At 45.4% G+C, this 11,014-nt stretch overlaps 1 protein-coding gene across 4 annotated transcripts; it reads right to left on the bottom strand.

The window, feature by feature from the left end:
• Nucleotides 1-1,738: 1,738 nt before the first annotated feature.
• Nucleotides 1,739-7,679, bottom strand: LOC123070717 (stress response protein NST1). 4 transcript variants are annotated; one of them, XM_044494016.1, is made up of 7 exons: nt 7,152-7,679; nt 6,723-6,773; nt 6,102-6,234; nt 5,507-5,934; nt 5,248-5,427; nt 3,332-3,423; nt 1,739-3,220 (listed from the first exon to the last, which is right to left on the bottom strand). In XM_044494016.1, the coding sequence occupies exon 7, from the start codon at nt 3,212-3,214 to the stop codon at nt 2,234-2,236; it is 981 nt and encodes a 326-aa protein (XP_044349951.1). In that variant the 5' UTR covers nt 3,215-3,220; nt 3,332-3,423; nt 5,248-5,427; nt 5,507-5,934; nt 6,102-6,234; nt 6,723-6,773; nt 7,152-7,679; the 3' UTR covers nt 1,739-2,233. The 4 variants fall into 4 exon arrangements, with proteins under 4 accessions (XP_044349951.1, XP_044349948.1, XP_044349950.1 ...); XM_044494013.1 differs by having other exon boundaries at nt 6,102-6,326; nt 7,152-7,677; XM_044494015.1 differs by lacking the exon at nt 6,723-6,773 and having other exon boundaries at nt 6,102-6,326.
• Between the last annotated feature and the right edge of the window lie 3,335 nt (nt 7,680-11,014).

Here is an 11,014-nt window from a genome sequence, read left to right as displayed (position 1 = left end):
CCTTGAAGAAAATGTGCCTTGCGTCCATATTTCAACCGCATGTAAGCTTCCCCAAGTGCTGGAACGTGATCCGGCTCAGTATAGTACTAGATAGTAAGTGCGGCTTGCCGCACCCCACCCGCTTCAGCAATTTGTATTTCATACGATTTTACGGTGAAAGCAATAGTGCAAAGGTTCAATATTTTACAGAAAAAGTGAAAGGCATAGTTTCTATACAAACCATATGCATAGTGTATAAGAACATGCGTCACACAGAATTTTTATTGCCCAACACTTTTGCAGTTAGACAGGTCACATGTTACACATAGATAAGATGCCCACTGATAAAACAAAAAATTACGAATAGGAACACAAGCCTTTGTTTTCTCGAGTAAATTGCACACTTCGTCCCTGTACTCGTTGGCTTGTAACAAAACCATCCTGGTACTCGCAAAGTGCTTCTGTACAGTCCTCAGACTTGCAATTGTGTAACAGAGATGGTCCTGTGTACGCAGCGGCATACGTCTCGCCCTTTTCCCCTTCCACGTCAGCGCCTAGAGCTGGTCCAGCCGAACCGACTGGCTCGAGCCGGACTTAGACGACATATGCGCGCGTCCAAATCCAAAAATCCCCAAACTGTCTCCCCTCTGCTCAAATCCCTAACCCTATCCTCTTCTGTCTTGCGATGAGCGACAAGAGCTTGGCCGAGAGCTCGATGCCCCGCGCCGGCGGCAGCGTGTGCGGCAGCGCGGGTCCCCCGTGAGGCGCCCGTCGGGCGCGGCGTCAGTTCAGCCGCAAGGCTACTTGCCAGCTTGTTTTCTCAGTGAGTGTGGCGCTGTGGCGAGCCGTATCTCCGGCCGGAGACTGGTCGGCTGCTCCTCGCGCGCACACCGGCGGTAGACGCTCTGGGCAAGCACTGCCGCGGGGTGGTGCTGGTGGTGTCGGTCGTTGGCGGCAAGAGCTGTGAGCTGACGCAGACTACAATGCTCGTGCAGAAGGTCTGCAATGCTTGACCGCAGCCCTCTCCTCGCGGAACATTTGCCTGATGCGTGGCTACCAGCTGAAGGCACTGACCTCACCCGCACCCATCACTTCAAGATTTACAGTGGCAGGTTTGACGGCACCGGAGACGGATGGGCCGCTGGTTGTCGAAGTGCCCTGTTTCTTACCAATGCCCCTGTTCTAGTTAATTTGATGCGGCTGTGTAAGCTAGGTGTTATGTGATGCAAGCTGATTCGTTGTACTGATGTCGTGATGCACTGATGGTTGTAGCACCTATTTGGTTCTTAACTGACGTGTTAGGATCAGCTGATGGTTGTAGGTATGTGAACTGATATAGCTGTAGCTATGTAAGATGTTATGGTCGATGTAGCTTTTGGTTTTGAACTGATGCAAATCTCTATTATGTGATGACATATTAAGTGATATGTTAATTTCCTGTGCTTTTCTTGTATGATATTTGAACAGGGTTGTGGTGTGTGCTTTTATGGAAATTGGCATGAATGAGATGTATTGTGCTGCGCACTGTGGAAGGGAATGAATTGAGCTGTGCTTTTTGCTATCATTTGAACTGATCTGTGCATATGAACGACTTCTGCAAAATAAAGAGGAACAATAAACACCATGCCAATTTCAGAACAACTCCAGCAAAAAAATTGTTAAATGGGATGAACAGATCCAGTAATATATATACAGGAAACTGACTGGAAATAAGAAAACCCATACATGAACACAACACGATAGGAAACAACAAAGAACATTACAGGGGCAAAGAAATAAGCTCATATATGACAACATAGAGTAGTTCAAAGGGAGTTTATAAAGCAGATAAACAAATTCACTATTCATGAACATACCATGTAATTAACATGTGCATGAACTAAAATAAAACCTACATAGCATAGTCCAGCAGGTTCGCGAAGAACATCTCCCAGTAGTTCATATGCAATGATCTCTTAGTCCCTAAATATATCGAACATGCTTATCCTTCTTGGCATGTTAAAACCACCCACGGGCTGACTTGAATTTCCTCTTTTGGCATTATTTTGCTGGCCCGTAATGCTCTCATTTCCTTGCCTTTCCTTCTCATTTCTCATCCTCATTTCTTCTGCTTCTTTATTTTTCTCTTCCCAACCTTGCATCTCTGAAGACCTCTGCGACGCAACCTGCCCCTCCCAGGCTTGCTGCCTTGCTTCCTCCTCTCGCCGATGATATTCTCTCATACGTTGTATCCTTTCATGCTCCTCTTCTTGCATTAACAGAAATTGCGCTTCTTCATATCTATGCGCATCTTCAACATGTTTTCTCTTCTGCTCTGCAATTCTTGTTCGCTCTGCAACTCTCTTATTTTTTTCTTCCTCGGCCTGTTTCTTTTTAGCTTGTATAGCTTGCTTTTGGCATCTGCCAGGGCTTTTTTTGCTTCTTTTTCCTGTTGTGCCTTTTGCTTTCTTTCCTCGACTGCTTTTCTTTTTTCTTCAGCATCCAATTGTTTTTGTTGCAACAAAGCTTTCCGTTTCTCCTCTTTCTCCAGCTTTTTTGCCACCGCTTCCTCTTTCCTCTTTCCAAATGTTATGCCAAGTCTCTCCTTGCAACTGTACTCCCTAATTGCCTTCCTAATCAATTCTATTGACGAGAATACCTGCCCAACATGAAACTTCGGCTCATGCAAATCTTCTTCTGTGAAATGATTGAACTTAAACTTCATTTCCTCGTCATCTGACTCTGGCATTTCAAGCTTTTCATCTTCAGAATTGTCATCTTCAGCTACCTGCTTCCCTTTCCTTTTACCCTTCTTCTCATCATCAGCAACATGTGACTCATCCATCACCAAATCCTCATCCCCATCCTGCAGGTCATAGTCACTGTCCACAAGCTCTTCCGGATTATAATCAGAGTCATCACTATCTGACCAAGAGCCTTCGTCATCTTCCTCCTCTACGACTGCTCTTCTGCTTCTTCTACTGCCACTACTTGTTCCTTCACAAGTGCTATCACCTGTATACATTACCTCACTTCTATTCTCCTCTGGGACAACAAAGCTAGGCTCAACGATATTTTCCTCTCTCTGACGAGTAAAAGGGTTTGAAACCGCATCATCCCATCCTCCTCCACCATAGTTGTCCTCATGATCCAGGTAAAACATGAGATATTTGTACCCCTCTCTGACCACTTCCCTAATAATGTTTGTGTCATTGTTCCTCGACAACAACTTCAGCCCACCTTCATTCAATTGCATAACTGGCTGCAACAAGTAAATAGTAATTCTTCTAGCCGTCTCATACCCCAAGTGCTCTACTAATTCATAAAACATCGACATAGAAGCTTGAGTAGCATCACAAAAATCATAGCACACCTTGCGGCCATTCAGATATGCCCTGCTGCTTCCACCGCCAAGGAAAAATCCTCCAAATATGAACTCCACAGTAAATAGATCACTGCCTTCCTCTGTTATAATTACACAAAAAAGTTTCAGATGGAAAGATGAAACAACTGTGTCTAAATCCTAACCAAATTATGTCATTGACTTAATGAGCGACAAACCTCAATTTTATTCAAAAATGAAACTGATAAATAGGGGGTGATCAATTCAAAAGGATCAGCTGAGTTCAAACAGAAAAAGAATTCTATCTCCTACGAGCAACAGGTACAAGTCTTGACCCTAACGAAATTAGTGCATAAAAATTATAAATTTCACGGTGGAATGGGGAATAGGTATGCAAATGGTGGAAATTGAGCATATGAAACAACAATCGACTTGGATTATTCCGGCGATCAACATACTGTACGTCGGGACGGGCCCCTCATCCTAGCGTTGTATGGGCGCCATCAGCGGCACTCACAGCGGAAGACAACTGTGTCGCCGCCTCCCTCTGAGGCCTTCCCACTCTGGGTGCTCCCCACGGCTGCGATCTCTGCCCTCGATCAAACCCTCCTCCGCTGTTGGTTGCGTCGTGCTCGGGGAAGAGAACACACACGAACAGAGGCGGCAACTGAAAACCTCGATTACACAGGGGGTCGTCTCGTCGTCTAAGTCCGGCTCGAGCCAGTCGGTTCGGCTGGACCAGCTCTAGGCGCTGACGTGGCAGGGGAAAAGGGCGAGACGTATGCCGCTGCATACACAGGACCGTCTCTGTTACACAATTGCAAGTCTGAGGACCGTACAGAAGCACTTCGCGAGTACCAGGAGCGAGTACCAGGATGGTTTTGTTACAAGCCAACGAGTACAGGGATGAAGTGTGCAATTTACTCTTGTTTTCTCCCTAACAGATTGACTTGGAGCATGTAAATGCTCAACTTGCGATGATAGCATGCAGGTATTCATGTGTTTACTGATGGTGTAACTTGCACAAGTAACTCCATTCTTAGTCTGACAAAATGATGACAGGTTCCATGTCTCCATGGAGCTGCCAGATCAGAGAAACAAAAAAAATGAGAACAGGAGTAAACCGGAGATGTCATGAATATAAATTTGTCAAAGGTGCAGGGATCAATGCACGGTATTTATCAAACCGAAACATGCTAATTGGTTTGGGAGTACAACATTCACTTGCTTTTATGTGGGGTGTCTACCTGGTTGATGGTGGATGTAAGTGTGAAGGAGGCAATGTAAAACAACCCAGCAAGGCCGAAAGACTCGCATAAGGGCATAGTCTCCATAAATACTTGATTTAAGCACCAAAACTCGGATCAAAGCATAATATAGCAATAGTGGTTCAGCATAAAGCAACATTTTAGGGGCAAACATAATATACATATGATTCAATACAAAGTATAACATATACAGTAATAGTGGTTCTTTACAAAGGGCAAGCATGTGTATTTTTTTGGTTTGATTTGCACTGTGCTAATGAAAATAATATCACAAGCTTCTTTAGTTAATACAGATGAATATGAAACCCCAGGAAGATAAAAAGTGAAGTAGTATACTACTGTTTCTGAAGCATTTGACTACATACATGAAGTGCTTTTGAATATAATATGAATTTCCACCGTCCTAAAGGGAAAGTAAATATAGAAACACAGCGTTTATGTTATAGGCATTGTTATATATCAAAGAAAGAGGCGAAAACAGGCAAAACACAAACAATTTTATAGTGGAGAACTGGACATACAACTGGCTGGCTTCCTGAGGCTGAAAATGTTCACATGTTATATATTACCCACTTTACCTCTAGTATATATACAACTCAAGGCATTATAGAAGTTCGGTACGCAAGAATTAACATGAGTTTGTTTGTTCAAAGGGCTTCTTCCCCGTGAAAGGCTCACATTCTGACCACCAAAAAAAAGGTCCCTTGCAGCAGTTGCAGAGCTTGCTCGGCAGAAGGCCTGAATATGCACTGACAGGAGTAATTTAGCCACATCTCTTCCCAACAGGGATCTTGACATGGACGACTTCCCCATATGGAGCGAACACTTGACATTGGAGTCATGGCCTCCAACAAATATCTGAGAACAAAGAAACCAATATGTTCAACACACTGAAAATCAATTGGTGTAATACAGAAAAGTAGAACTAAGAACGCACGGTGGTATTGTTACGATCATTGTCAGAATGAGCTCCTTCAGTATTTGTATTGGTATTGGTACTGTAATGAAAGCAAAAAAGAGTGAAGGAAATACGTTGTCTAAGACTTGTTAAATAACAAAGGACAAGTAAAGCCTACAGGCTGAAACTATTGCAGATTCAAAAAGCACATCCCATATTTAATTTCAAAATGAGCATAGATATGAACCTGAACTATTTTATCTAAACATATGATTAGGATAAATCTGTGGTTAGGATAAGCCTAAAAGAGCTAGATTTACATGCCTGAGACACTGTAGATTTTATATTCAAGCATATAGTCAGGATTGTTGCCCACGCTGCTTCTTCTCAAAGCTGTCAACCACGGTGGCATGCCTTGCCATGAGCTTCTCCTACATCTCCCTCTCCTTCGCAACCAAGCCCTCTAGCTGTAGCAACAATGCACAAAAAGTATGATTTATTTTTGGTAATCAGAATAAATGCGGAAAGGCGGTCAAGATTTAGATTGCACGACATAGCAAAGGAAAATATGTTTCTCAATTTCATTTTTTTTATATACAACATAAATGCGGCCGCAGAAGTTTGTTGAGCAAACCTTTGGCCATATCTGATAAGACTGAGGGGATGACTATACAGATAACAATAGCAGCTTCAGCTCTTTCGCTAATTCCTTAAACTGTGCATCAACAGCTTTACGAGCTGCTTTGCAAGATTTAGCGTCTCCGGTCCTAGACAAATCGTGCAATGATGTCTCTAGCTTATCATGAACAGCTAAGCAATGGTCAAAGATACCCTGGATTTGCTGAACAGTGGCTTGCACCTGCACCAGGAGAACAAAAGAGCCATCAGAAATCAGAACTGCAGAATACTAAAGTTACATAATCAAAACAGTACAGAAAAAACTGCACAAAGATGACCACAAACTCTTTATTTACAAGGGGAAAAATATCTTTCATTATTCCAACCCATAAACTTAAGGTCAATCCAGTTTAGGAAGTGGTAATGTCTCCTACCTATTAAATCTTAGGTTTAAATTTGATCTGAAATAAGTAGCACATACAGGCCTAAGTACTGCGGATTCAAAATCACATGTTGTATTTTATCTCTTACTAAGCTTATGACCTGAATTAAACATGTGGTCAGATCCATTGCAAGATAAATGAGCAAACTGTGGACTGAGAATGAGGGGGGGGGGGGGGGGGGGGGGGATACAAACCTGTAGGTTAAGAAGGTTTCATTGAGGTCTAGCACGGCCAGAGGGAGAGAACTGCCAAAATCCGTATGATTGTTTGCCAAAATAAGAAAGGATGAGACAATTAGCACTAAGAACTGGTCAGGCTATACAGTAAAATAAAAAAGGTGGAGACTCGGTCAGAGGAGGCCATCAGGCGCGGGTGCAGAGGCGAGGGCGTCCATGGCTGCTATCCACACGGGGGAGAGAGAGAAGGCAGCGAGGAGAAGGAAGAAAAGGGGCGCCGTCCCCCGGCGGCTCACAGGCTCATCCTTGCTCCCACATCGCGGCACGGGAGATGGAAGGAGCAGCGGTGTGAGAGAGAGAAAGGTTGCGGCCACTTGACGCGGGCCTCGACAAGCGGGAAGGAGAAGGGCCAGGGCGGGGCGGATGGGTGACGGGTCCGGGGCGTACCTCTTGGGCGAGCCACACTGGTAGCGCTGCAGCCACTTGGCGCGGGCCTCGTCGGCAGGGATGGGGGCTGGCCGAGGAACTCGGGCTCCTTGTCGCCGGCGGCCACGTTCCTGGCCTTCTTGGTCGCCTGCGCTATGCGCCTCTTGGCCGCCGCCACCGCCGCCGCGTGCCCCAACTCCTTCTGCTGCTCCCCGGAGGTAGCCATCTCGTCCTCCTCCTCGCTCCGGGCTACTCCACGCACACCTCGTCCTTCGCCACCGGCTTCTCCTCCGCCTTTGCCTTCTTCTCCGTCGGCGCCTTGGTGGTCTTCTATTGCTTCTTGCCCGCCGCTGCCTTGGGCGTCGATTTCGGCGACGGCGGCGAGACGGTGAGGATGGTTGAGGCGGGATGGGGAGGATGGTTGGCGGCGACGGCGGCGCGGGCGGGGAGAAGGCCGGACCACGGTGGCTCCTCCGCATCCTCTGTGGGAGAAGAGGAGACGTGTTGGAGGGGGGGGGGGGGAGGAGGGGGAGAACGCGGGTGCGGGAGCCGCCGCAGCCGTCGTCGTCGCCGTCGCTGGATTGGGGATCGGCGGTGAGTGGGAGGGAGGGAGGGAGGCGGCTGCGGGAGGAGGGTATGAGGAACGAGCGAGGGAGGAGGCGGCTAGGTCTTAAGCACGGGAGTTTCCTTCCTTTTTATAGCCTTATGGGAAATGACTAAAATGCCCTTGGTGGGCTCTGAGAATAACACACGGTGGCAGCCCGATTTAGACATTGTTTCGATCTACAGTTCCTCCTTTTGATCCGACGGTTGTTGTCATCGAGGAGGCAGATCACACGGCCGAGAACGCATCAAGAACCAGATCCGACGGCCGGGAATCACTAAAGTCCAAGGAGGCTGGGTTACTCCCATTATGTATCTTAGGTGATGCCGAAGCGCGCGATCCACCCACCCCGCCTTGTTCCATGCACGTACTGTATGTTAATCAATAAAACATGCTAACTCCAGGCTGGCAGCCTTGGCGAGCATCTAACAGCACTAGTAAGTATGCACGTGCAACGCACGTCTCGGTCAAAGCAACCTATAAATTTATTTCATGTGGGTGTGTGAATTCATATTAAAATTAATTTACTTTCATCAGTTTCATGTAACGGAGGCTCTCATGGATGATGAGTGAACAAACACACAAACGTGTCTATATACACCCGATTCACAAAAAAGTTAAAACATCGTATATTTGTGAATGGAGGGAGTAGGGAGTACCAAGCATGTAGGTGTGTTGTCTCGATCAAAGTAGACTATGGAATTCATGTGAGTGTTGAATTATGAATTCATATTCCAAAATTTTGATGTGGGTGGGGTGGGGGATAGAATATATGTGGTGCCTGATGATCCCCACGTCTCTCATGGTCAACCTTAATACAGCCCCCATCCCTTATCTTTTGATGATGTATGTGAAGTTCTAGTGCACAAGGAACTCCCAAACCAAGAAATCACAGTCGTGTAATAAAGAATGCAGGATGTCAAATTTCTTAAAGGGAGTTATAATAGGTATAGTGATCGTCCGAGTGAACATGACAGGATGCGTACTTTGAATAAGACATTGAAAAAAGTAGTTGTAATTCGTTCCCTCTTGGGTTTGGAATACATGTTATCTTCAGAAGTTGAATTGCTAGACATGACCACACCTCCGCCTGTGGGATTCACATTGAGATAACCACTCATGAGTTGCAAGCACGTTGTTGAAGTTGGATAGCCACTCATGAGTTGCAAGCACGTTGTTGAAGTTGGATAGCCACAATCAACATCCTTCAACATGCTATCACTAGCTTCAAATACCACTCTTGCAAAGTTTGCCACTTTATCTAGCTTTTTTGCCCCGAATTATGGGCGCTCTCGCACCTCTGAAAAATAGAGAGCACCCTTATAAGCATAAATTGCTTGGAAATTGCTTGGCCAGGGTCGCATTAAAAAACAGACTTGTTCCTTGGTTGTTGTAGAAATAAATGGCCTGAGCTGCAGTTATTTTATGGGAATTTTATATCTGCTACTCCCTCTGAGTGATACATCCGTACCTAGGCAAATCTAAGACAAAAATTTTGGGACGGAGGAAGTATTTTGTATTGCCAGAGTTCATGTGCACCTCCAACCTGCATCAACAAAATATGTCGGCCCCATCCAGTCAACTCCAGAGCTAATGGAACTGCATAAGATCAATATACCTGCATCAGGCTTGCCTACCAACAACTCAGGTCAAAGTTGAAACCAAGCTGAATCAGTATGCAAAAAAATTCAGTACAAGAAAACGCCGTGCCCTCGTCGACAGTATGAATGATACCTGAACACTATGTATAGACATGGTGAGAGAGGCTGCCACATGGTAGACCAGAAAACAACTCGGACCTCCTCGGTCCATCAGTAAAAGAGCAAATCATGTAAGGCTCCATTGAGATAATTGAATCTCTACATGGAACTAAATAAATAAATGCAACGCCCACGTGCATTTCGAGATTCAGAGAAGTTGACATATATTCTCCAAAGTGGCATGTTGGGGAAAGTGTACTTCATCACTGAGCTTCAAAGTCTTGTCCGCAAACAACTATTGAATAAATCTTTTATTAAAACTGATGGTGCAAAGGGGAGCCCAAAAGGCAATTACACTGTGGATGACAAATTCAGTTGGCCAAATGAACGAAGAAAAGACATACAGCGACTGCGGGTCAGTAAAACTCTGTAAACTAGCCTAGCAGGAGAGAAAGGCTCTGGGTAAGTACAACATTAAAAAGAGATCTGGGAAATTTTCAATGTAAACTTTAACTGAATTAGATAAGATGAACGAAGATGCCACAGATTAATAGAAGCATCTACTATATACACATAGAAAATAGGAAAAATCTGAAACTAACAGTGAGAAATTGCATGCAACCTGTAGTGACAAATTCAGAGTACAATTTCTGTACCGCACAATGACCTGTTGATAAGGAAAAATAATATTTTAGAACAACACTTCTTGTAAGAACAATTCGCTTGCATAAACCATCATTGAATTTGCACCAAAACCCAAACACAGTTCAATCCAAATTCCAAAGCACGAGTGAAACCTGCATATGGTCCTTAGCCGGACGCGTCTCGACTTCGTATGCATCTTCGTCTAGTGAGACGGCTAGGCACAGATGGTGTGGGAGAGGCGGCAGGTCAGGCGGGCGGCTACAAGAGAGATAGGTGCAGGGCCTAGCATGGCGGCGTGTCGACCATGCAGCGGCCGCGCCGTGGGGATGGAGCGCCACGAGGAAGGAAGGTGTGGCGAGAGATTGGCGTTGGGGAGGGCGGAGATGGCAGGTACGCGTCGGGGAAGGAGCGCCGGGGACGTGGTGAACCCTTTTCTTGGGGAGGGGTTGAGGACGGCGTGGTGTGCGGAGAAGAGTTGTTAAGCGCTAATTAATTTGCAGCGCTAAACACGTTGTTGAAGTTGAATAGCCACAATCAACATCCTTCAACATGCTATCACTAGCTTCAAATACCACTCTTACAAAGTTTGCCACTTTATCTAGCTTTTTTGCCCCGAATTATGGGCGCTCTCGCACCTCTGAAAAATAGAGAGCACCCTTATAAGCATAAATTGCTTGGAAATTGCTTGGCCAGGGTCGCATTAGAAAACAGACTTGTTCCTTGGTTGTTGTAGAAATAAATGGCCTGAGCTGCAGTTATTTTATGGGAATTTTATATCTGCTACTCCCTCCGTCCCAAAATTCTTGTCTTAGATTTGCCTAGATACGGATGTATCAAGAGTGATACATCCGTATCTAGGCAAATCTAAGACAAGAATTTTGGGACGGAAGAAGTATTTTGTATTGCCAGAGTTCATGTGCACCTCCAACCTGCAT

This window comes from Triticum aestivum, chromosome 3B (assembly GCF_018294505.1).
Source record: "Triticum aestivum cultivar Chinese Spring chromosome 3B, IWGSC CS RefSeq v2.1, whole genome shotgun sequence".
NCBI classification, from domain to species: domain Eukaryota; kingdom Viridiplantae; phylum Streptophyta; class Magnoliopsida; order Poales; family Poaceae; genus Triticum; species Triticum aestivum.
The sequence above is the reverse complement of the archived record's forward strand: the minus strand, read 5'-3'. Positions and strand labels throughout refer to the sequence as shown.

What these genes read in the sequence shown, in the direction of transcription:
- LOC123070717 (XM_044494016.1), bottom strand. Translation starts at nt 3,214, where the DNA reads ATGCAATTGAATGAAGGTGGGCTGAAGTTGTTGTCGAGGAACAATGAC.